This window comes from Ailuropoda melanoleuca, chromosome 2 (genome assembly GCF_002007445.2).
Source record: "Ailuropoda melanoleuca isolate Jingjing chromosome 2, ASM200744v2, whole genome shotgun sequence".
In the NCBI taxonomy this organism is placed as follows: Eukaryota; Metazoa; Chordata; class Mammalia; order Carnivora; family Ursidae; genus Ailuropoda; species Ailuropoda melanoleuca.
In genome coordinates, this window is record NC_048219.1 from 39,660,298 (window position 1) to 39,687,164 (window position 26,867).

Below are 26,867 nucleotides of genomic sequence, written 5' to 3' on the forward strand. Positions count from 1 at the left end.
TCCCTTATTGATTCTGTCTGGATAATCTGTCCATTGAAGTAAGTGGGGGTATTAAAGTCTCCTACTATTGTTGTATTGCTATCAATTTCTCCCTTTCAGTCTCTTAATATTTGCTTTATATATTTTTGTACTTCTATGTTAGGTGCATATATATTTATAAATGTTCTATCTTTTTGCTGCTTTGATCATTTTATCATTGTATAATGCCCTTCTTTGTCTTTTATTACAGTCAATGTTTTAGGTCCATTTTGTTTGATATGAGTATAGCTACACTAGCTTTCTTTTTGTTTCCATTTGCATGGAATATTTTTTCTATCCCTTCATTTTCAGTCATTGCGTCCTTACTTCTGAAGTGAGTCTCTTGTAGGCAGCATATAAATGAGTCTTGTTGTTGTCATTGTTTTTAAATCCTTTCAGCCATTCTATGTGTTTTGATTGGAGGTTTAGTCCATTTACATTTAAAGTATTTATTGATAGGTATGTATGTATTGCCATTTTTCTTATTGTTTTCTGGCTGTTTTGTGGTTATTCTGTTTCTTCCTTCTTTGTTTTCCCTCTTTTCTTCTGGGTTAATAACTTTCTTTAGTGTTATGTTTAGATTTCTTTCTCATTTTCTTCTGTGTATTTGCTATAAGCTTCTGCTTTGTGATTACTGTGATGTTCATATATATTGCCCTATGTGTATAGCAGTCTATTTTAAGTTGGTAACAACTTTAGTTTGAACCCATTCCCTAACTCTAAATTTTGATCTCCCTCTTATCTTTTAAGTTTTGGTACCACATTTTACATTTTTTTATTTTTATGTATCATTTAAATAATTATTATATTTTAATTTAGTTTACTACTTTTATCTTTTTGTTAGTTTCATAAAGTGATTAATCCACCTCTTTTACTGTATATTATCTTTTCCAGTATTTTTTTTTTTTTTAGTTACTGTCATTTCTTTCCAGCTTAAAGAGTTCCCTTTAATATTTGTTGTAAGACTGGTTTAGTAGTGATGAACTCCTTTAGCTTTTGCTTGTCTGGAAAACCTCTTTATCTCTCCTTCCAATCTGAATGATCGTATGGCCAGGCTGAGCATTCTTCACTAGAAATTTTTGCCTTTCAGCATGACTTCGAGTATGTGATGCCACTTTCTTCTGGCCTCCAAAGTTTCTGCTTTAAAATCTGATGGGCTTATGGCATTGCCCTTGTATACAGCCCATTGCTTTCCTCTTGCTGCTTTAAGATTCTCTCTTTATCTTTAACTTTTGACATTTTAATTATAATGTTTCTTGGTGTGGATCTCTTTGGATTCATCTATTTTAGGACTTTCTGGGTTTCCTGGACCTGGATGTTCATTTTCTTTACCAGGTTGGGGAAATTGTCGGCCATTATTTTTCAGATAAACTTTTCTCTCTCTTCTTCTGGGACTTCTATAATGCAGATGTTATTCTACTTGATGTTGTCCTATATGTCCCTTAAGGTATATTTACTTTGTAAAATACTTTTTTCTTTTTGTTGCTTTATCTAGTTGAGTTCTGTTGCTTTGTGTTCCACATTATTGATCCATTCTTCTGCTTCATCCATTCCACTGTTGAAGCCCTCCCGCGTATTTTTTGGTTTACTTATTGTATTCTTTAGCTCTCTGACTTCTGTTTGGTACTTTCTTATAATTTCTGTCTCTTTGTTGAGGTTTTCATTATGTTTATCCATTCTTCTCCCAAGTTTGGTAAGCATGTCTATGACCATTACTTTGAACTCTTTTTCAAATAGACTATTTCATTAAGGGTTTTTCTGAGGTTGCATCTTGTTCTTTTGTTTAGAACATATTCCTCCTCTCCTCATTTTTCCTGATTCTCTATTTTTTTTTAATATATAATAGGTGAAACTACTACCTCTTTCAGTCTTGAAGGAGGGGACTTGTGTACGAGATGACCCTTGGGGCCCAAAAGTGCAATTCCCCCTGACCATGAGATCCAGGCATTTAAGGGGTGTCCCATGTGTGGGCTGCATGTGCCTGTCAGCTGTGGCAGGACTGCTGCTACAGCACTCGATGGGGGGGGCATGTGGATGCTCACCTAGCTGGCTGTGGCATGGCTGTGGTGCAGAAATAGCTCTAGTTTTAACCCAAAAGGTTTTGACTATTAAAAAAAAAAAAGCCCTGTTCAGTGTTTATGTATGAGGGACTCTTTAGAAGTTCCAAACTTTTGTAGTACAAAGTGGTCAGTGCTGAGGTGCCTTGAGCCTCCAAGGATTTTCTGCCTTCTCACTTTATCCCTAACTGAAAACTAATACACAGGACAAGCTATGCCATCACAAGGTTCTTTGGTGGTTCTTTGGTTCTTCACAAGGTTCATAGGCTTGCCTACTTAGCTCTGCCATTCTCATGATCCTTTAATCCCCCCACCCCACCCCCACACACACATAGAATCTAATAGTCTATGGCTTCCAGGGAAGGGAGAGAGGATGTTTCATAGTCTGCTGACATGTTACCTGGGGCTAGTATCTAAAAGAGCTGGTAAGTTTTGTTAAAGTATGCATGAGATCTTGGGTAAACCAGCTAGCTTCTCTCTGTTGCATGACTACAGACTCAGCTTGCTGCCCAATCTATGCTGGTTTCTGGTTACAGTGCATGGATGAGGTGGTGTCAGACCTTAGATAAACTGAAAAATAAGTTAAGGATTAGGAGTCATTAAGATAATAGATTGATGGGTTATCTATTTTTCTCTGTATAAAAAACAGAAGACCCAATTCAATGTGATTTGAACTCAATCAGCCATAGTATGGTCATGGATAGTTTACTGAACTTTTCTTAGTTTTAGTTTTCAATATCCTAAGTTGAGATAATAATACAGAGTTGTCCATAAGGATTAAATGACAGTAAGTTCAAAGTTTTTATTTAACTCAATGTTTGAGATATAGTATGTATTCAATGACTGTGAACTATTTCTATTGTCACTGTTTTTCTTATTTGAGGCTCAGAAGAAAATACAACTTCCCTTCCATATAACCACTATGAAAACTTTTTGTCAAACAGAGTTTCATTTATAAACATTATCTCAGGAACTATGGTTTCTTACTAGAAGAGCACTATCTTAGACTGCAAAGAATTTTGCTCAAATTCCTTTACCACCTCCTACAAGCTACAGGATTAGGCAATTTATAATTCACCCAGAGACTCATCTGCAGCATGGAATTAACAATGCCTTCCTCAAAAAGTGTTGTGAATGGTAGATAATACTGCATGGGTAGCAATATCTGGCATAGTATCTGATACACTGATGATTGTTGAGACTGAATCTGGACTTTGACTGTAAAAGTAAAATGGAGATAAGGATGCTTTTCCCAGAAGATTGTAATGGGGATTAAACACAACGATATATGTGAAAGTACCTTGGAAATTCCAAAGTACTGTATGAAAGTAATTATTAGTACTATTATTAATCTCCTATCACTGTTATTTTGATGCTACTACTACTACTATTATTACTATTAGTAGTAGTAATAGTAATAAGTAAGAGTAATGCCTTTTTACTACTGTTAATAATTTTTACTGCTTTTATTATTTCTAAGTCAGAAAGTATAGATTCTGATCTTTTATATCTAAGAAATACCTATGTAAGGAGATTGCTTGGAAATAACTTTTTGAATTCTTCATCCCATAAGATTTTATTCAGAGACACATTTATTATAGAGTACTTTAACCACTTAGTTCAAATTTTAGCATTCAAAATTGTTCCTGAACAAAGTATTTTTTACTTCCTTTTGCTTGTACTGTTTTTTAATTCCATTATAGTTAACATACAGTGTTGTATTAGTTTCAAGTATACAATATAGTGTTTCAACAATTCTAGATCTTACTCAGTGTTCACCATGATAAGTGCACTCTTTAATCCCCATTACTTATTTCACCCATCCCCGCACCCCCCTTTTCTCTGGTAATCAGTTTGTTCTCTATAGTTAAGAGTCTGTTTCTTGGTTTGTCTCTTTTTTTTTCCCTTTGCTCATTTGTTTCATTTCTTAAATTCCACATATGAGTGAAATCATGTAGTATTGGACTTACTTTGCTTTGCATTATACCCTCTAGCTCCATCCATGTTGTTGCAAATGGCAAGATTTCATTCTTTTTTTATGGCTGAATAATATTCCATTATTCATATACATATATGTCTATATAGATATCTTTTTTATCCATTCATCTGTCCATGGACACTTGGGCTGCTTCCATAATTTGGCAGTTGTAAGTATGCCGCAGTTAACGTAGGGTTGCATGTGTCTTTTTGAGTTAGTGTTTTGAGCAAAATAACTTTTTAAATGTCACTTAAAACTAGTGAGGTTAAAAATTAGTGAAATAAAATAAGGGCTGCCTGTTTAAGTACTTAAAGGCTATCTAGCTGCCCGTCACACTTCAGATAATCAGCGTCAGCCTGTGGAAGGTCTCAGCACTGGTGCATGACTTATTACTAAATGAAACAGACTGCTCAGGCGAAGTTGTTTGGTGTCTTTCATGCTATTAGGTGTTGATAGACAGCCTAAGTGTCTTTGTGCTCTCAAATAACAATTATTCCCTGTTGCTTTTCCACTTCTTGAGCTTTAGGCACAAATCCTGAGATGTGTTTGTCTATAAGTATGTAAGTTTCCGCCATTGTTTTCCTTCCATTTATTTCTTGATGTTACCCAGCCTCCTCAGCAGAAACCCAGGATTCACTCCATCAACCATACATGCTTTAATGGAAATCCAAAAGAGAACCATTTTGTAGACATTATCCTAGAGTAATGTATGCCATATGTATAATCTTTTTTCCCCACCTGGAGGAATTTCTACTAATAGTAGTTCAGCTCTTATGAAAAGACCAATATCTATTATAGGCAGCAGGACACACTACACATGAAATAATAGAGTCAGAAAACTTAGGTTTGGGCTCTGATTCTGGGATCTTTAGATGAGTGACTTTGAGCAAGCTGTGTCTCTCAGGCTTAGTTTCTTTAGCTTATATTTGAATCCATGCACTACCACTATATCTTATTGACTGTGTTCATTAAGATCAAAAACTTTTGCACTTCCATGGACACCAGTAAGAAGTGAAAAAACAACCATTAGAATGAGAGAAAATATTTGTAAGGGACTTTATTTTCAGAATATATAAAGAACTCTTACAACTCAACAATGAAAAGTCAAATAATCCAATTAAAAATGGGCAAAGAATTTGAGTAGAGATTTCTCCAAAGAAAACATGCAAATGGCCAATAACCACATGAAAATATGCTCAACATCATTAGCCATTTGGGAAATGCAAATTAAAACCACAATGAGACGCCACTTCATACCCACTAAGATGACTATATTGTAAAAGGCAGACAGTAACAAATGTTGGATAAGATGTAGAGAAATTGGAACCCTCACACATTGTTGATGACATTGTAAAATGGTGCAGCCACTTTGGAAACAGTTTGGCAATTCCTCAAAATGTAAAACATGGGGCTACCATATAACCCAGCAATTTCACTCCTAGTTATATATCCAGGAAAAATGAAAACACATCCACACAAAAACTCTTATAAGAACATTGTTCATATAATAGCCAAAAAGTGGAAAACACTCAAATGACAACATAAACAAAATGTGATAGATCCATAAAATGGAATGTTATTTGGTGATAGAAAGGAATGAAATACCGATCCATGCTGCAACATGGATGAATCTTAAAAACTTGATGTCAGGTGAATGAAGCCACGTATCGTATGGTTCCATGTCTATGAAATGATCAGAATGGGCAAATCCATAGAAACAGAAGGTAGATTAGTGGTTTCCATGGGCTAGGGGATGGGTAAATGAAGATGGGGTTTCTTTTGAGGGTGATGAAAATGTGTAAAAATTGGGTAGCAGTGTGGTTGCACAAGTGCGAGTATAGTAAAAAGTATTAAATTGGTTACCTTATAAAGTTGAATTTTACAGCATATGAATTATAGCTCAATAAAGCTGTTACTTAAAAAAGAAGAAACTTAAACTTTTTGATAATCCTATGGAATTGAAAAATAACATAATGTGTCTCCTTTTCTGTTTCTAAGAGTAAAAACATAGTTTCTTGCTGTGGTTGTGGTGGTAAGTTAGCCTCATGCCATCTTTAAAATTCTTCTTATCAAGTCTTCCCAGATGCCTTTGCTAATTTTATATTTCCTTCATAATCTAAAAACAGTCCTATATTAGCTTTCCCGAAAGACATCACATTGCCTGCTTGGATTAAATGAACCACATTCACTAACGCCCCCCTCTTTTCTGTTTAGTGCTTCTCAAAGATTATATTGCTCTCTAAACCACAAGGGAAAATAAAGCCTTTTCCTATGGGAGAGGTACTTACACATTCATCCTGACCCAAAATATTCTCATGAAAAGTACTCGTACTGAATTATAAACTAGGCCAGCTATCTTCTTTCTTATTAGCTGTAAGCATGTGGACTGGTATTTGTTTTTATTAATTAATGAATTAATTTTTCAATAAATATTTATTGAGTACCTACTTTATGCTCGGCATGAAAGTAGGCGCTGACAGTAAAGCAGTGGAAAAAACACAGGAATCTTTTTCCTCATGGAGTTATATGTTATTGGAAGGATATGGTTCATACACACAATACATAAATGATAGCTTTTAAAAGGTGATAAATGCTGTGCACAAAAATGACAAAGCCAGGAACAAGGAATGACAAAGCACTCTTTTGAGAGTGCTGGGGTAGAGTAGGGGTGGTCAGGGCAGCCCTCAATAACAAGGTGACATTTGAGCAGTGAGTTAAGTGTGGGAAAAAGCCATAGAGCAAACTGAGGAAGAGCATTTTAAGTTGAGAGAATATCCACTGAAAAATTTCAGAGGCAGAAGCATGCCTGGCGTGTTCTAGAAACAGCAAAGGGCTGCTGCAGCTTTAACAGAGTGAGGAAGGGGCGCCTAATGAGCAGTGGGGTCATGGAGATGATGGAGATTATATCTAGGGCCTCATAGACTATTGTAAACACTTTGGACTGAGGTGAATGCGCTGGGGACCAATTAGGTATTCAGCCAATGAATGATGTGACCTGAGTTAGGTTTTTAAAGAATTACCCTGGCTGCTATTTTGAAAATAGACTGTAGAGGGTCAAGGACACAAGAGGAAGTCCAATTAAAAAACTAGTCTTCGTATCTAAGTTTTGATGGTCTGTGTACCTGTATGTTTGTTTGTTTGTTTTTTATACCTGTCACTACCATTGCATAAAATGAGTCGGCTTCTCTGAGACATTGTGAGGTTTTGAAGGTTGAAATGTGAAGGCAGATCTGAAATAGAGAAACCAGGTATCCCTTCTAGGAGCACAGATCCAATTAAAATACATGACAATCAGGATCCAGAAGGGTGATAAATAGGACTGTGTCCTAAAACAAGAGACAAAGGGGAAGCCATTCAGACATGTGTTCTCATTTGATGCAAACCGGTGTTAGTCAGTGCGAGCCAGAGCAGTGATCACATTCTACTCAGGATTCCGAATGCGGAGACCCTTGTCCTCTCTTGTTGAGTGTCTTTGGGGTATAATTTGTCATGCTGGGAGATGCCTTTAGTTCTTCAGGGATCTGAGGATCTTTGAACCTGTTACTGCTGTGCTGTGTTAATGATGATCCCAGTGGCCTTCAGGGGCTATTGTATCTGCTTAGAGGCCAGCCTTCCTGGGCCAGAAGTGGAAGTTTAAATACATACCAGCATGCTCAGAGCAGTCAGGGGTCTTCGTCCCAAACCTGGGCAAAGTTGAATTCATTATTCCAGTCGCACTGTTATTTCTTTGTGTAACATAGACATTTTCTGTACTCTGTAATCTCCTGTGATGAAAAGGACTTATAATCTCTCCAGGGTTTTCTCCTTTGTTGTGGTCTAACATATGTCATTCAGGAAATCTGACCCCATGTGTTAGGTGTTCTTTCATCGTGCTCCAAATGGACTAAACAATGCAGAACGAGTCAGACAAGAGGTTTGATAGCTCCAAACATGATGCAAAAGGTAGAAGGAGAGAGAATTTTATTTGATTAATCTGATCACTATTTCAGTTAAAAGAAAACCTGAAAACATGTTGTCATATTACCACACATGGAGGCGAAAATACAAAATGAGAGAGAAAACAGAGAATACTTGTAAGGGGAGATTTTTCAACAATTTTGGAAACTCAAATTCTTTCCTTTTCTGAGGTAAATTGGAAGAAATGCTACACACACCATGGGAGCTATCATTCAGATGGGAGCTATCATTCAGATTTGACTGCAAATCGATTTTCTCATTTGATATCTAAAGGAAACTACTGATGATGTTCCAGTTGAATACTTACATGTTGATTGCTAAGTCATTTGTATTCGTACTGAAAATGATATCTACTCTGCAGTGGGAAGTGGCATGCCTTCGGAAAGAAAAATAAAAGGACAAAGAGCTAAGCAATAACTATGTGGCAGCAAGAACACAGGGAAATTAATGAAAATAAACTAAGTTCCCGAGTGGTGGGATATTGATAGAGCGCCAGCTCTTCAGGATGTTGCATGTTAGTGACTTGCTTCTTCCCCGGCGACATTCGTGGATATGGTAGGTGTTGTTAATGCTATGAAAAACAAACTTTACCTGACAGTTCGGGGACAGGGCTGGGACATGGTTTCATAGTTTAAAGCACTGAATCATAAGAAATTAAAGCTATGTAAAAAGACTATGTTATGCTTTGTAAAATTGTATGATTTTTACGAAAAGTACTTGAATATATTCATATAGTAAAAGTTCTTTAGATTACCTTTTTTTTAATTATAGAAGTAGATCATGAATTGAGTGGAGTTTTTCTTTAAGAATAAATTGATTCCTCAGGCCAGGGTAAAATTTGTGAATAATATTTATTTTTCTTGACTTGAAGTTTTCCTCAACTTGCATGAGACTGCTTTTAAAAAGCTTTTCTATATTAGACTCTTACAAAAAAAAATATAAGCTAATGAGCCGTTACTATAAATTGTGAAGATTTTTTAACCACTCTTGAATATCTATTTTATGTGCTTGGTCAATAGTTGAATATTTTTTTTAATCTTGGTTTTTAGAGCTATATGAGAGATGTAAATACTTGGCATTGTTTAAATATTTCTATTGTCTCTGAACTCTCTCTTCATTTTGAGAGTTAAGACAGTGAGGAACATGGAATTATGGGTGGGTGGGAGACAACGGGTGACATAAACTAGAACCAAACAATGATTTATATGATTTTATACCAGTTTACCCTTGTGTCACCTCATAGTCCTAGATTTACATATGCATCAAAACAGGAATGTGAGCATACATTTTAAACATAGGCGTTGCTTGTTTGAGAATTATTTAACTTTATAATTGCTCTGAATGCCGGTGCTTTGAAAGGGCAGAAATTATAGCTGGCATAATTTTTTTTGCACAGTGCATAGCACAGGCTTCTGACAGTTCATTCAGCAAATACTTTGGGTGTTTATGAATAAATCAGAAAAGCAAAGTACTCTTACTCTTAATTTTGAGTATAATTAGTTCTCAAGAATCAGACCACAATTTTTCCTGATTACATTTTTTTCTAGGATCAGTTGAAAATGTGGGGGATATGAAAGGAAAAGGAACTTAGAATTTTTATTCTTCCCATCAAAAATGGAATTTAAGGAATGCCTTGGTGGCTCAGTTGGTTAAGCATCTGCCTTCAGCTCAGGTCATGATCCCAGGGTCCTGGGATCAAGTCCGGCATGGGGCTCCTTGCTCAGCGGGAGCCTGCTTCTCCCTCTGCCTGCTGCTCCTCCTGCTTGTGCTCTCTTGCTCTTTCTCTCTCTCTGACAAGTAATTAAATAAAATCTTAAAAATAAATAAAAATAAAATTCAAGAACTAAGCAGAGGAGTGCCTGGCTAGCTCAGTGGGTAGAGCATCTCACTCTTGATCTTGGGGTTGTGAGTTTGAACCTCATGTTCAGCGTAGAGATTACTTAAAAAATCTTTAGGGGTGCCTGGGTGGCTCAGTGGGTTAAGTGTCTGACTCGCGATCTCGGCTCAGTTCTCAATCTCAGGGTCATGAGTTCAAGCCCCACCTTGGCTTCTGTGCTGGGCACGGAGCTTACTTAAAAAAATTAAAAAATAGGGACACCTGGGTGGCTCAGTCGGTTAAGCATCTGCCTTCGCTCAGGTCATGATCCCAGGGTCCTGGGATCAGCCCCACATTGGGCTCCCTGCTCATCCGGGGTCTCCCTCGCCCTCTCCCTCTCCCTCTTCCTGCTGCTCCCCCTCTTGTGCTCTCCCTCCCTCTGTCAAATAAATTAATTAATTAAAAAAGTGGAATTCAGGAGGGAATTGGGTCAAAAAAGAACCCCTTTTTTCACATTTTGATATAACTTTAATCGAAGGCAGTCCTGGGGTAGAGCTTTAGTGGTTTGTAAAAGAATAAAAAGGAGATGGTTTCTTAAAACTGGAAAACACTTGACAGTTAAGCAGGTTTCCTGATGGTTTCGGAGCTGTGATGTAGAACTAATGTCATTATGCAATTCTAAAAAGAGGATATGTTTTAAAAAGGAAAAAGTAATTTAAACTTATCTAACCATAAAACCTTTGAGGGAGTGAAATACCTATTAATATCTTCATGGACCTCTGGAAAACAGTTTGGGTGATGGGATGTTTCCATGAAAACACTGCCTAGAGAACTAGATCAGTGTGAGTGAAAATCCCAGCTTCACTGTCTGACCTTATCAGGTCTGAGTGCTAATTTTCTTGTTTGTAAATGAAATTATAATGCTTCTCTTGAAATGTTGTGAAAATTAAGTGATGTGATGTGAATCACCCAACAAAGTTACTGGCACATATGAATAAGTCAGTAAATACTTAGTTCATTTTAAACATGAAATATGAAAAGTAGGGGCGCCTGGGTGGCACAGCGGTTAAGCGTCTGCCTTCGGCTCAGGGCGTGATCCCGGCGTTCTGGGATCGAGCCCCACATCAGGCTCCTCCACTATGAGCCTGCTTCTTCCTCTCCCACTCCCCCTTTGTGTTCCCTCTCTCTCTGGCTGTCTCTATCTCTGTCGAATAAATAAATAAAAAATCTTTAAAAAAAAAAAAAAAGAAAGAAAAGTAATATAGATGTTATGTGTCTGATGGTGATAGTTAAATGAGATCTAAAAGTACTTTACACAATATCTGGTCCAAAGAATTAGCTCAACAAAATTAGCCTCTTTAACTCCTCATCTCATCACCTTAAGGTTATTTATAAATTGGTTAGCATTTCATTAAAAATCCAGAGTTTTTTTTAGTAATGAAATGCTTTTCAAATCAACTTTTTGAAAAATTCTACTTATCTATTGAAATTGAACATACATTTATTCAGCACTTACTATAATGCTAGGTACTTTGCTAGGCTTCTGGGATCCAAAGTTGTGTAACCATTAGAGTAAATCCACAAATAAATCAAGGATTGTAAATCAGTGTGTTAAAACAATAATATATGTGTGCACAGCCTGCTTTGGATACATCTATATCAGATTGGGGCATAAAGAAGGAGACCCATAACTACAATTCGCATGGATTAGTAGGCCATAACTAGACAGAGAATAAGAAGAAAGACCTTCCAGGCATAACATAGCTTAGCATGACTCATTTTGGGAAAAACTGTGGGTGTTTCAAATCTTAGGAAGAAAAATGATTGCTTGAGACAAACACTGAAGACAAACAGGGCCAGCTGCATAAGCCCTCATAGTAGCTATAACTTTATCCTGAAAGCTGTGAGAAACCAACCATTAAAAGTCTTAAAGCCAGAAAGATAGAAGCCATTGTGTGGGGCCAGCCTGGAGGCAGAGACTGGGGACTTCCACAGAGGTAGGGTTATATTCTGTTTTTGGAGGAAAAAATTTCAGGCAAGTGCTACTAAGCCTGGAAGAGTCTATCTGTGTTTATCTGTAATCTTTGAGGTAACCCAATGGCTCAGCCAACTCTTAGATGGGTGTTTGCAATGATTAAAATGGAACTTCACAATTAGACTTGAATTCTAAGTGGTAAAATGTTTTCAAGGTTCAACAGCTAAAAGCTTGGAAACCTGCCTAGAGTATCCTTGTAAACCCTACATGTGATAAAGATTTAGCTCTTTTTAAATAACTCCTTAAGAGTTAAGTGCAAACTTATCTTTTTTCCAATTGACCTCATTTGACTTACATATTCTTTTTAAGTTACTTTATCTATACCTATTTTTCTTATTGAACTACAGCTAACAGTAAATTCAGGTGAGAAAATAAAATTGCATTCTACATTTTTAATTACACTGACATGAATTAAGTGTATGTAAACAATCACTTAAATGCACTAGAGAAACTAAACTTTTAAGGAACCCTGGGGGAAATCTTCTTAGCCATGAGAAGAATTATTCTTACGGTAAAATTACTTCACAATTTATTTGTTTTATATATATATATACATATATGTATGTATGCTACATGATTCCCTAAAGCGGGACATACCTACATTTAGTATGTTTAGTAGGTAGGATTATGGGCTTAACCTAAAACCATGCTGGCTTCCATGGCAATCATTAGAAGCTACATTATAGACTTGTAAACATTTCCAGAAATAGCAAATGCTCGTTTGGTTTTTTGAAATAATAGTTTAAAAATGTATAGAGCCTGATACAGGGTATTTGTCATTGTTAAACACTTCATAGAAGCTAATGTTTGAACTGTTGAAGAGGTAATTTTGACAACCATTAAATTCCAATCCTATCTGTAATTCTGTTGTAAAGGATACTTTTTTTTAAGCTCAAAGAAGGCCCTTTGCGTTAATTACCAAAGCCAACACAGCTTGCTTCGGCAGCATGCATACTAAAATTACCAAAGCCAACATGAGAAAAAAACGTGTCTGAGATCAGGTCCCTGTGATGAAGATAGAAGCCAGTAAAATTTGACTATCACAAAAATTCAAATACATTATCTTTTACTGATTGTCACTGATAGGTACAGACAGCAAAACAAACAAACAAAAAACTCATTTCAATCAACGACTTTTATTTAGCTGGAATATAAACTCTCAGACTTCCAAAGTGCATTCGTGTTTTTTCTGTGCTGTAGGCATTATCCTTTCCTCGAGACTTTAGCTGTGGAACAAGCAGTATGAGTGAATGCCCATGAGCCTACCTTGATGGAGAAAATTGTATATAATATTTGAAGAATTGCATTACTTCTTCCTTCCTATGCTATTTGAAGGAACCGCACACAGCACACTCAAGCACAGCACACACTTCTAAGGCAGAGTAATCTACCAGTCATCACGGATTTGCTGTGCTCAGCGTGGAGCCCGGTGTCAGAGGTATGCAGAAGTGTGAATGCACTTGCCCCAAATTTAGAGAAGAAGAATAAAACTTTTCTCATGAAATTATTTCCTTGAAAAGTCAGGCAAAGTTTGTTAGTTAGTTAGTTTGTCTCCAGGAAAGAAAAGACCGAGAAGGAACACATATTCTTATTCAATTTAGAAGCTACGTAGTACTTAGTAATATAAGCTTGTTAAACACCGGTGGTACAGGCTATCAGATCAGTAGAAGACCTAAAATTACCCTGCGAGTTGATTGCAGGAAGGGATGTTAGCTTGCGCCTACAACTTTCCTCTCTGTAAAAAGGCACCTTCTTTTTTCATTGCATTGTTGAATTGAAGCAAAGGCAAGGTTTCCCAATCTAAAGACAGAAGAAAAATTTGAAGATTGGAGGTCACTGACAAAGAAGCAGAGAGTTCGTCTGATGCATAGTGACCTGACAGGGCCCCACACCCAGAACCACAGGTGTCATCCTGCAGTGGGGTCTAGGCACTGTCTAAAAGCTGCAGGAACTTCCATTCCTGGAATATTACCTCCTTTAAATCGCAGCTCCCTGTAGTAAGCTCTGTTGTGCCAATCACAGTAAGTTAGTCTGATGGCTAAGATTTCCTTCTTACAGCAACACAGTCATTTAATTTTCTTCTGTTAATTGGAAGATTGAATAAAATAAATAACTATACTCCTCAAATTATCCAAATGGTTCTAGCACAGACGAAATTAAGCATTTTAAAAGATAATCAAGTCATAAAATTAATATTTCTATCAAGACTATTTACATCAACTAATTAAAAGCTAGCTTTTGAGTTACCAGGCCTACTGAATCAGCTTTTAATAAAACAGTGCTGTTGTATTTCACATGAAATAGTTCTTTTTTTTTTTTATTAAAGATTTTATTTATTTATTTATTTATTTGACAGAGATAGAGACAGCCAGCGAGAGAGGGAACACAAGCCAGGGGGAGTGGGAGAGGAAGAAGCAGGCTCATAGCGGAAGAGCCTGATGTGGGGCTCGATCCCACAACGCCGGGATCACGCCCTGAGCCGAAGGCAGACGCTTAACCGCTGTGCCACCCAGGCGCCCCTCACATGAAATAGTTCTATTTCTAGCAAAATTTTTCTTGAATTTATATATTATCCAAACCTGGCTGTGGATGTTATGCAAACATCCTAATCATAGCTAACCTCACAATTAATCGTTTTGTCTTTGCAATAAAATCAAACAGCCTTCATTCTTTTTTTTTTTTTTTTGAGTATAGTTGACATGCCAATAGACATTTTTCCGAAGAAGACATACAGATGGCCAACAGACACTTGAAAAGATGCTCAACATCACTCATCATCAAGGAAATGCAAATCAAAACCACAACAAGAGGGTGACCTGGGTGGCCCAGTCAGTTAAGCATCCAACTCTTGATTTCGGCTCAGGTCGTGATCTCAGAGTCATGAGATTGAGCCTTGTGTCAAGCTCCACACTTAGCAGGGAGTCTGCTAGAGATTTTCTCCATCTCCCTTTGGCCCTCCCCCACCTCTCTCTCTCTAAAATAAATAAATAAATCTTTTTTTAAAAAATCACAATGAGGTATCACCTTACACCTGTTGAAATGCCTAAAATCAAAAGGACAAGAAATTACAAATGTTGGTGGGAATATGGAGAAAAAGGAGCCCTCATGCTCTGTTGGTGGAAATATAAATTGGTACAGCCACTGTGGAACACAGGATAGGGGTTCCTTAAAAACTTAAATGTTGAAATACCATATGATCCAATAATTCCACTATTGGGTATTTACCCAAAGAAAAGAAAAACACTAATATGAGAAGATACATACGCTCCCATGTTTACTGCAGCATTATTTACAATAGCCGAGATATAAAAGCAGCTTAAGTATCTTTCAGTGGATGAATGGATGTGACATATGTATACAATAGAATAGTAATACAGACATAAAAATGGTGAGATTGTGCTATTTGAGACTACATGGACAGACATAGAGGCCAAGTGAAATAAGTCAGACCGAGAAAGGCAAAAACTGTATTCATTTTTAACTGAATATTCATTGAGGGTTCTACTCCAGTATGCTCTGTATTGGACGGCCCTGGTGATACAATACTTACGCCTAAGTGTTAGTCCTTGCTATGTTCCTGCCCAGGAGGAACTTGTCCTCTGGTGAGAGAGACAGACACATGTCAATTGGAAGACCATTTGAGAAATGGCATAAAGGAGCTATGCAAGAAGCCCTTTAACTCCCCAAGAAGAGCTAGCACAGGCTTCACAGAGGAAGGTGACATTTGCCTTGGTCTATCAAGATAATAAGGAGGCATTCCAGATAGGGATGAAAGAAATGCAAAGGAATGGAGACAGAAGTGGCCATGGCTGGTCCAGGGAAAGATAAATTCTATACTATGGCTTATGTGTATTGTTTATTTTCTGAACCTACTCCTCCCTCATCACTCCCTGCCCCAAGCTGGAATGTGAACTCCATGAGGGCAGGAAATTTTGTCTGTTTCATTAATGGCTATATTCTAAATGCTTAGAAGTGTGTCTGGCACATAGTACGCCCAATAAATACTTGTTAAAAGAATGCATTGTATGTGTGTGCTTGTGTTGTATGACTTGGCACTTAGGTGTCTCCACAAATGCAAGTGATTTTGGAGAAATGATATTGGACAAGCTTTGGTCTCTGGTCCTCTTACCCCCCTTGAGAATACCTGACCTAAAGGAGAATTTTATTTTAAAACTAAGGATCACTATGTAGCTTTTATTCTGACAGCAGCAAAGTTTGAAAACCTTGAAAGATCTTTTGCCATCAAGAATTGGCATAAGTGTCATAAACTGCAGGCAGGAATAAGTCAAAGTTAGACTTGTGTCCATTGCATGTTGAAACCAGATAGTAAATACTTAGGCTGTGACATTTTAGGGAACTCAATTCAGAGATATTTAGTATAGACCCTCAGAGCTGATTTCAAGTAAGCTACAAGAATACCCTGTGGGCGTTCGTAAAGGTAGAGTGCCATGGTGGCTCAGGAAACAAAGTTTTGGTAGATTTATCACATTATGTTGCTGTGAAACACAAAAATTTCAGTCACATAGTCAAAAATCACTTTCTAAGAAAGATACAGAGGTCAAGTCCTGGAATTGGAATTATAGTTCACACTTAAAAATGTGTAAAATTTTCCTCTTCCCTCCAAAAACCTCAAAATAGATGAAAATATATCATTTAAAAATATTAAATATCTACTCTATGCCAGTTTAAGGTACTTTATACACACTCATTCTTCATAACAACCTATAGATAAGTACTATAATCCCTATATTATGGATTATAAACTGAGGCTTAGGTATCATCATTTTACTCATTTTTATGGAACGGATATTGAACAGATTCTGAATACAAACTTGGGTCTATATGATTCTAAAAGTCTTGCTCTCCATACCGCATGATAAAGCCAATTGTGTAAGTGCTGATTTCTTGACTGCCAATGACAGGGTTCTAAATGTTTGTTATTATTTATAAAGTTTTTAAGTATTTAAATTTTATTTAATGACTATATTTAAATTTTTGTGGCCTTATAAACAGAAAAATTGTATTTATTTTCTAGCTTACTTAGAAATATCTGGTGCTCTTGACAAAAAAAATATTTTGATTGCTTATGAAAGCAACAATCCACAAATTTTTTATGGCACCCGTACCATGGGCAAGAAGGCACTATATAAGTTATAGTGTGTGCTGAAACTGATGTAAAGAAGGCAAACACCCCCAAAGATCTTAAAATTAAATTTGGATAATGAAGCATACATGCTTAATATCTAGTCTCTGCATGTCAGTCATCTGTCAGGAAAAAATCCACCTTCATGTTCCACTGCTTTGATTAATTCAGAGCCACTGATTCATTAATGTTTGCCAGCCTTACCAGGGCACCTCACTCAGATATTTCTTTGTTAACATCAAAGTACCATCAAATTGTGGGTAGCCAACGCTAGACTATCTAGGTGCCTGTGCATGCTTAGAGAGCAGTGATTCCTTCCCCCTCTGTCTTGCAATGGATAGTGGGACTGCACGAGGCCGATTGGAACACAGAATACAATTGATGACAGAGACTGCACACAGAGACAGGAATTACATGGAGAAGACCCAGTAGTATGGCATGGAGAATAGGATTCTACCTTTTGATAAAAGGGGCCCTTCTTCATGGGCTGCTCACATACCAAAAATGCACTAGAATAGAAAAAAAAAAAAAAAAGCCAAGTACAAGCTAACCTGTTTGCTCACCATTAAATTTGCAATGTCTAGAATGACACAGTTGTCAATCAGTATTTGTTGAATGAATGAGTAAACAATCCAGCATGCTCAGGTCATTTGGACAAGTGTAGTTGTCAATAAATGATTAACTGACTTCCTGCATGGGTTGATGTAGGCTCTTATCTCTGGCTTCACTACGATTTTTGGATTAAAATGGTCAGCTGTGCACTCCTTAGAAGAACTGGGAACCCTCATTATGTATGGATTTTAAGTGCCTCTCTCTAACCCTGATTCTGGAACTTCTAGTATCCTCTCTCGTGGCTCCAGGATGCAGGGCTGATTCCCAGTTGAAACAAGTCTAGGGGAGGGGGGGAAAGGAAACGGGGCCTAACTGCCCAAGAGGCCCTCTGAAGATCCATCCCTGTCCCACAGAAAGGATTCTAAAATCTCTTTTGTAAGGTAGATCAACTGAAATCATAGATGCCAGTGTTCATTGATTCCTTTGTCATATTTCAAAAACAGAATGCCATTCTGGGGCTGGCTGAGGGAAGCAGAAGTCAACCATATGTAGTCACTACTCTTCAGGCGCTCACACTCAGGTAGGGAGGAAGCAGATCTATGTGTGATACATGTGCTACAATCATGTGTCTATCATAAGAAAAGCATGTGTTAGTGGGAATTGTGAGGTAAAGGTGGAGCCAAAGGGCAGAAAATATATGAAAGTGTGGAACAGTAGAGTGAGTTTGGGAAACTGAGCAACATAAGTGAGTACTTAGGGACACATCAAGAAGATAGGGTTAGAAAGGTAGTCAAGCCACCTATCATATAGGATCAGTTGTGACATGCTGAGGAAGAGATATTTTTCATAAAAGCTTTGAGAAGTCTTAAAGGCTTTTAAGTAGAGAATGGCATGGCCAGATTTATCATTTAAAAGTATGATCTTGGCTCAGTTTGTGTGTGTGTGTGTGTGTGTGTGTGTGTGTGTATGTTCCCACTATGTAGCATAGTACTTGGCACCAAAACATAATGACATAAATTTTTAAGCAAACATCTAAAATAATATCTATCACATTTAGGGCACCAACAAAGTGTGTGTTCAGTGTCATATCATTTCATTGTCATTTTGCAGATTCAGAGTCATGCAAAGACATGTACCTGTTTTTTCTGAGAGATGGGATACAACACATTATTACCATTATATGGAACAAAGGAAATGGATAAAGGAAAGATGAATCTGGTGGTTGGAGAAACTTGAGGGTTGGATTAGGGTGGGATCAGTTAGGAAGTTCAGCTTTGTAAATAACGTACAAGATATTTGGTAGCTTTAGCTATGATTTATTGTTAGTTTCATAACTAAATGAATGAAAGTGCAGAAAAAAGAAACGGTTTAAATTCAAATAATAAAGACCATGTTCAGTACCCTACCTTGGGTAAACATGGCTGATTGTCAAAACGTTTGTTACTCTAGTTAACCTAAACTTTTAGTTCTCTCGTTTACTCCTCATTGAAAAAGTAAGTCTCCTGCATCGTATCTTTTCCTGTTTTTGGAATCTGTTATTAAGTTACAAGAACATACAGCATATATAATATTATCTCATGTAATAACAGAGTGGATGATGATGCTTTGTGGATACTAGACAATTGCTGAAGAGTATCATTTTCTTTATTTCTTGTTCTTGGCCAGTTTGATTTTCTAGACGAAATGGCTTTAGATCCTGTTCAGTTTGGCCACATAGCCTTCAGATTGATGTTGGTATTTTCTCCTTTATTTTTACCCCCAGATTTCTCTCTCCTCCACTTTATGTTTATTTATCACCAGCATTGTTTGCCAACAAACACTAGGAAGGCAGGGAGAGGCAAGAAAGTATCCTTCATATTCTTTACTCTGGTATTAGTGTTCTATGCCTAGGTCTTCTAGATAACTTTGAAAACAAAGACCCATTTTACGGGTGTTTATTAGTTAGATTTGTTATGATTAGTTGTGGGGATTTTTAGAAGTTTAAAGTCTCTCCCTTTAAAAAAAGAAAGAGGGAGAAAGACAAGGGAAGAGACAGAGCAGAGACGTTTCTTTAAAACTGTATAATTAGATTAAGTGCTGTATTTTTTTTTTCGGATTTCAATATGCTATTATATACTCAGACAAGTAAGACTTTTCCTGAGAAGAGATGCTTGAAAAGTCAGTAAATAATACGTTTTGCTTAACAAACAAAAAAGGAGTAGGCTCTGCTTTCTTCTTTGAGTGTTGTTAGGAAGAAATGTTAATTCATGGAGCTCTGGTTCCCTGCCTGTCAGTTGTCGTGGGATTTTTGTTGTTGTTGTTCATTGTTTTCTAAATGACAGTAAAGCTTTGCTACGTATTTTTTCCCTAGATATTTGAACATTTCTTGAAAACTGGTTGAAGTTATCATTTGCTTTTTGTTAGTGTTTTAAAAGAAGCAGTAATTTGATTGTTTTGAATTTTTATACAAAATATATGTAGAGAGTGATCTTTAATAATTTGACAATTAAACAGTAAAGGAGGTAGTGTTGATATTTAAAATAAGTATTTTAGTAGGCATTCTTTTATTTAAGTTTTAATTGCATTATTAATCGTCATGAACAAGATATTCCTAGGGAAAAAGCTAAGCAGATCATCTAATTGCAGCTTTTACTGCTTTGAATGATAAAGTGCCTTTGATTTGATGCTGAGCCAGGAGCGCTTGATTGATAATATCTGTCTCAGATGTCACCCTGGGAGAAAAGAATAAAACCTCAGTAGACTTGGTGCATTGCAGCTGTCTCCGCTGCTCCAATTTCTCTGCCCCATTGACGTCATTGGGAGGTTTCAAACCAGTCCAGAGTGTCTAGTAAACCTGCACATAAATGAAATGAAGAAACAGAAAAACACTGATTCATAACCCAGCCCTCACTCCAAAGAGGTAGCTTTTATATTTTCTCAGATAATGGGCTGATGTTTTCTCCTTCCCTGCTCTTAAAAAAATTATTAAAATGGAATCAGCTATCCAGAAATGTGGGAAAGCCTCTGACAAGGAATGTGAATTGTGTAAGCCCTTCTAAAATCAGATTACATCACAATGAACCACATTTGTCCAGGGTTCTCAGATAGCATAACCTGCATCCAGCTTGTCTCTGTCTGAAGCAGAAAGTGGCCTGGGGAACAGCTCTCCCCCGGGGCAGGACTACTCTAACCACCCAGGCCAGTTCCTGGCACCATATCCTCCTCTTCTTTCTTCACACACAGCCTGTTGTGTTGAGTTTCAGATGAGGGGCATCCGTAGACAAGGATATGATCACAGAGTAGAATTACAGTATTTTCCAACGAAGTATTTCCTCATTTTTTTTAAATGAATTTAGCGAAGAGAAAATACACAGGAGAAAGCAGAGGAGGAAAACAAAACCTTCGTGATGTTTTTAAAACCATTTTGTCAGCTTACTACACTAAATGTATGATAAACTGTAAACCTCAAAATAATTTATCATAGGGAATTTTTTTTCTAAATGCTGTCACATAGCTATTTAGTGACTTGGCTGAGTATTAATGTTCAAAGATGTTCAAAAGCTAAGTTTCCTCATGCTGGGTGATGGGACTACTGGCAGAAGGAGAAGAACGCTCTCCCTCTCCATTCTTCTTAGTCCTACCCTTCCTCACTCTCTACCCCGTATGGCAGGAAAAGACTCATACTTACCAAATAGCTTTCGTTTCTTATTCAGCCAATAAGCACCATGGCGTACGATTTGGAAAAAAACCCAAAAAACAAAAAACTGAATCTTTATAACACTTTAAAGTTTACAAAGCATCATCACTCCCATTTTTTCCATTTCAGTCTGACCGACAACGCTGTATAGTAGATAATACAAGTATTGTCATTTTATAGATGAGGAAGCTGAGCTTCAGGCAGGCTAAAGGGAAAAAAATAAAAATCTTGTAAAAGGCAGAGCTCAGATTCAAACCCCAGATTTGGGAACTCTACATCCATCCTCTGCTTGCTTCACCATATGTTCAAGGAGGTGGATAGTTTTTGATCCTATAATCTACCTTTTAGAATCACTTCAACTTAGCAGATTTGTATTGACCTTTACTACATGTGGTAGGTGCTTTAGAGTCAAAGCTACGTAAGATATAGTTGACCTTCGGGAGCTTAGAATACTGAAGACAAGACATGGATCTACACGTAACTATTACAAGACAGAGTAAGAGAGTCGCATGAGACAAAGCGATGGCATCTGATTAGTACATCTTGAATGAAGTAACGTTTCACATAAATACTGAAGGACTGGTATTATTTCAATAGGTAAATATGGTGGCTACAGCCCTCGTGGGCCAAAGGACCTGCATGAACAGAGCCAAATAGGCAAGATAGTCTGAGGGGTGACAGGAATGACACAAAGGTCTTATTTTGAAACTGAAGGCTGGGATCTCGTGAAAGATCAGTTAGGGCCATCATGGAAGACTTTAAATGCCAGGATGAGGTGTTTGTAATAATAAAAAGAAACATAAATGCTTTAATCTAAGGAGTAAAACCATTAAATCTGTGCTTTAGTGTATGCAGTTAAGCGGCCATGTGTAAGGTACATGAGAGAATAGAAAATCTTGTTCCTAATACCAATTAGGAGGTTCCATAGAAATCAAGGGGGGGTTGTGAGAAAATAGGATAATGTGGGGCTATGGGAATTTGTTTATTTGTTTAAAAATATTTCTTGAGCACTTCTGCTTGTCAGGAACTATTCTGGGTATGAGAATATGCCGGTAGCAGACTGATAAACTCCCCGCCTCATTGTTCTTTCATTCTCTAAAGGAGGAAATGGAAAAGGGGGGACAAATTCACCAAGTACTATGGGGCTAGAACTAACAGCATTTAGTAACAGGTCGTGCTGAATGGAAGAAGAGGTGGTGCTGACTTGGAAATTTCTCTGCTTGACAGACATGCCCCAAAGCCTGTTAGCTAAAAGTGCACTTCTCTACAAAGTTAGCCTTCTTCTGGCACTATGATAACACTTCACATGGATACCATTTAGCTCAGATATGATGAGGTATGGAAACATGCTTGGCAAATCATCAAGTGCTACATAGATAGTATCGTTTGTGGTGGTGAGTGGCTTTTTTCGTGTATTTTTATTCTAACAAAGTATGAATATTTCAGAGCGATTAATCTGGTAAATTGTTTCCCATTTTACTTATCATTTGAAAGCAGAGTCAAATATCCTTATATTCATTATGCATTTTCAAATAATCTCAGGAAAGTTATTTCAAAGGCGCCTTGTTTGGAATTTACCTTGCCACGTAATCTTTTTATCTTGTTGTTTCTGTGATTTCTGCTTATATTCTGATGTAGGATACAGTATGAAAAACGATATTAGGTATTGTGTAGGGAGCTACTAAAACTAATGTCTAGGGTGCCTGTTCTTCATGGGGAAGGGTTCACTTCGGGCTTGTGTACTGATATATTTGGGGAGCTATGTCATCCTAAGCATTTAACAGTTTAAACATCTAATCATCTACCCTGAGGTTATTTGTATGTGATTTGTTACATAGGGTATAAGTGGGTTTTCCTATGTATTCACAAGTCTCAGCATTTCCTATGTAAGTTACCATGTATATTTAAAAATTAGCAGACATTAAGAATCTTATGACACATCCAAACAAATGTTAGCCACATAATTAGATTATTACCAAGTCAGTAGAAACCCTGAGAATATTGATAATGACCCCTTTAACATGTCTGCCTTTTGTTAAGTTAAGAATGAGAATCCATGGGAAAGCTGCAGTAGAGAACTGAGAACATCACCTGGATAATTATCTTTGAGGAGCATGTTGATGAAAATAAAATGATAATAAAATTACCTTCTCACATTGGTAATTACCCCCAATAAAATGCAGATTTACTTAAAAAGACTTATTCAGCAGATAGTTACTAATCTGTACGTGCATGTGCCCTGGGTGGTGGCTAAAATGGTTCTCTCTCTCTCTATTGAAGACTTTTTGATTTTGTGGTCCTTTCTGCACAAGTGAATGAGGATGAGGTAGATAAGTGACTATTTTGATCAGTGACCTCTTTATGGAGAAATTTCAGTTAAAAAAAAACTGTTTACCACTCATGAACCTCCATCATCTAGTTGCTTAGAATTTAGACTCAGCTGAACTAATCAAATTTTCTTTTTGTTAATTTAGTTTATGAAGTATTTTATGTTTTTAATTTTTATTATTTTTATTGAATTATAATTGACATACAGTATTATATGTTTCAGGTATATAACATAGTGTTTGATATTTTTATACATTATAAAACATGATCACCACAATAGGTCTAAGTTACTATCTGTCTTCATACAGAGTGATTTCAATATTATTGACTATATTCCCTATGCTGAATGTTATATCCCTGTGACTTATTTATTTTATAACTGGAAGTTTTATCTTTTTATTCCCTTCACCTATTTGTTATAATATTTGTTTTAAAGTCTCTTTTGTCTGATTTAAGTATTGTCACCCCAGCTTTCTTTTCATTTCCACTTGTATGGTATATTTTTTTCCATCCTTTCACTTGCAGTCTGTGAGTGTATTTAGGTTTGAAGTGAGTCTCTCGTAGGAAGCATATAGAAGGGTCTTGTTATTTTTTTTTTTAAGTTTTTATTTATTTATTTGACAGAGAGAGACGGCCAGCGAGAGAGGGAACACAAGCAGGGGGAATGGGAGAGGAAGAAGCAGGCTCTTAGTGGAGGAGCCTGATGTGGGGCTCGAACCCAGAACGCTGGGATCACACCCTGAGCTGAAGGCAGACGCTTAACCACTGCGCCACCCAGGCGCCCCTTGTTATTTTTTTTAATCCATTCAGCCACCCTATGTCTTTTGATTGGAGCATTTATTCTGTTTACATTTAAAGTAATTTTTGATAGGAATGTACTTATTACTTATTACCATCTTGTTCATTCTTTTCTAGCTGTTTTCATAGTTCCTCTCTGCTCCTTTCTTCTTTTCTTTTGCTCTTCCCTTGTGGTTTGTTTTCTTCATTGTTTTTTTTTTTTTAAGATTTTATTTATTCATTTGACAGAGATAGAGACAGCCATCGAGAGAGGGAACACAAGCAGGGGGAGTGGGAGAGGAAGAAGCAGGCTTCCAGCAGAGGAGCCTGATGTGGGGCTTGATCCCAGAACGCCGGGATCATGCCTGAGCCGAAAGACGCTTAACGACTGAGCCACCCAGGCGCCCCTGTTTTTTTCAGTGTTGTATTTAGATTGCTTTCTCTTTTTCTTTTGTGTATTTACTCTAAGTTTTTACTTCGTGATTGCTGTGAGGTTCACATATAACATCTTATGTAAATAATACCTTCCTTAACTTGATAGCAACTTAATTTGAACACATTCCAAAGCTTTATATTTAATCCCCCACACATATTTTGTACATTTTACATCTTTTTATTTTATGTATCCCTTAACTAATTATAGTATTTTAAATTAATTTTACTCCTTTTGACTTTTACTCTTTATGCTTACTTTGTAAGTGGTTGATCCTACTACCTTTATTATTTTTTTACCTTTTCTGGTGAGATTTTTACATGTGTATGTTTTCTTATTATTAATTAGTGCCTTTTCTTTTTAGCTTAGAGACGTCCCTTTAATATTTCTTTTAATGCTGGTTTAGTGATGACAAGTTCCTTTAGATTTGTTTATCTGGAAATTCTTAATCTCTCCTTCGATTCTGAATGATAACCTTGCTGGGTAGAGAATTCTTGGTTGGCAGTTTTTCCCCTTGAGCATATTGTATATGTCATGCCAGTGCCTTCTGGTCTGTCTGCTAAAAAATCTGATAGCCTCATGGGGTTTCCCTTATACACAATATGCTGCTCTTCTCATGCTACTTTTAGGATTATTTCTGTTTCCTTAACATTTACCTTTCTTTTTTTTAAGATTTTATTTATTTATTTGACAGAGATAGAGACAGCCAGCGAGAGAGGGAACACAAGCAGGGGGAGTGGGAGAGGAAGAAGCAAGCTCATAGCAGAGAAGCCTGATGTGGGGCTCGAACCCATAACGCCGGGATCACGCCCTGAGCCGAAGGCAGACGCTTAACCGCTGTGCCACCCAGTTGCCCCAACATTTACCCTTTTAATTCTAATGTGTCTAGGTGTGTTTCTCTTTGGGTTCACCTTATTGGAACTCTCTGTGCTTCCTGGGCCTGGGTACCTGTTTCCTTTTCCAGATTAGGGAAGCTGTCAACCATTATTTCTTCAAATAATTTTTCTGGCCCTTTTTCTCTCTCTCTCCACTTTCTGGAACCTCCTTAATGAAAAGGTTATTCCATTTGATGTTGTCTCAGAGGTCACTTAAGCTGTCCTCACTTCTTTTAATTCTTTTTTTGTTTTGCTGTTATGTCTGGGTGTTTTCCATTGCTTTGTCTTCCAGCTCATTTATTTGTACTTCTATGTCATCCATGCTATTGTTGAACTCCTCTAGTGTATTATAACTTCTATTTGATAACTTTCTTATATTTTCTGTCTCTTTGTTGAAGTCCTTGCTGTGTTCATCCATTCTTTTTCCGAGATTGATGAGCATCTTTATGACCATTACTTGTAACTCTTTATCAGGTAGGTTGCTTAGCTCCATTTCATTAAGGTTTTTTTCTGGGGATTTGCCTTGGTTTAGAATATATTCCTCTATCTTCTCATTTGCCTGACTCTCTTTGTGTGCCTGTTGTAATAGGCAAAACAGCTACCTCCCTCAGTCTTGAAAGAGTAGTCGTGTAGGAACTGTTTTGTGTGGCTCAGAAGCATAATCTCCCCTAGCTACCAGAGTCAGGCATTCTATGGGCATCCCTTGTGTGGGTTGCTTGTGCCTAAAGGGCATGATAGGGCTGAGCCTGCTGCTGGAGAGGTAGAGCTTAGGGCACTCTCCTGGCCAATTACAGCTTTGCCACTGCATACTGCAGAGCAGGGTTCAAGCTGCTTGTCCCTCCCAGTTGCAGCTTTATCTCTGAGTGGTGTGGGTTGGGTTCAAGGCAGTTGTTTGGCCCATTGCAGTTCAGTCTTTGTAGAGGTTGGGCAAAGCTCAGAGCACTCATCTGGGCCTGTTGTAGCTTGGGTATTGTGTGGGGTGGGCAAGGTGTAGGGCGGGGTGTTGGTCAGTAGGGAGAGTAAGCAGAGCATCCTTTGGGGTTAGCAGGATAGAGGGAGGACACAAAAAATAACATCCATCAGTTTCATCACCAGTAAGTTGGAATGAGATTGCAAAGATGATGTCTACCAGCACTTCTGTTTTCAGATAAAGTCCCTGCAGGTTCCTGTCTCTCTGGTAGCTGCTTAAAAATTAGTGTGTCTCTCTCACTTAAGGTCTAGA

The 26,867-nt window shown here is 37.3% G+C and overlaps 1 protein-coding gene across 5 annotated transcripts in view; it reads left to right on the forward strand.

The window, feature by feature from the left end:
- The window catches only part of PDE4B (phosphodiesterase 4B), a 438,005-nt gene that overhangs the window by 242,400 nt on the left and 168,738 nt on the right, over positions 1-26,867 (forward strand). Inside the window, exon 1 of one of the 5 annotated variants that reach the window (XM_034653634.1) lies at positions 8,434-8,565. The exons of 2 other annotated variants lie outside the window; for them this stretch is intronic. In XM_034653634.1, coding sequence (XP_034509525.1) covers positions 8,516-8,565 — 50 coding nt within the window. In that variant the 5' untranslated portion in view covers positions 8,434-8,515. Of the gene's footprint in view, positions 1-8,433; positions 8,566-18,002; positions 18,137-26,867 lie in introns of those variants that run through there. 2 more of the 5 variants (XM_034653635.1, XM_034653633.1) reach the window with 2 other exon arrangements.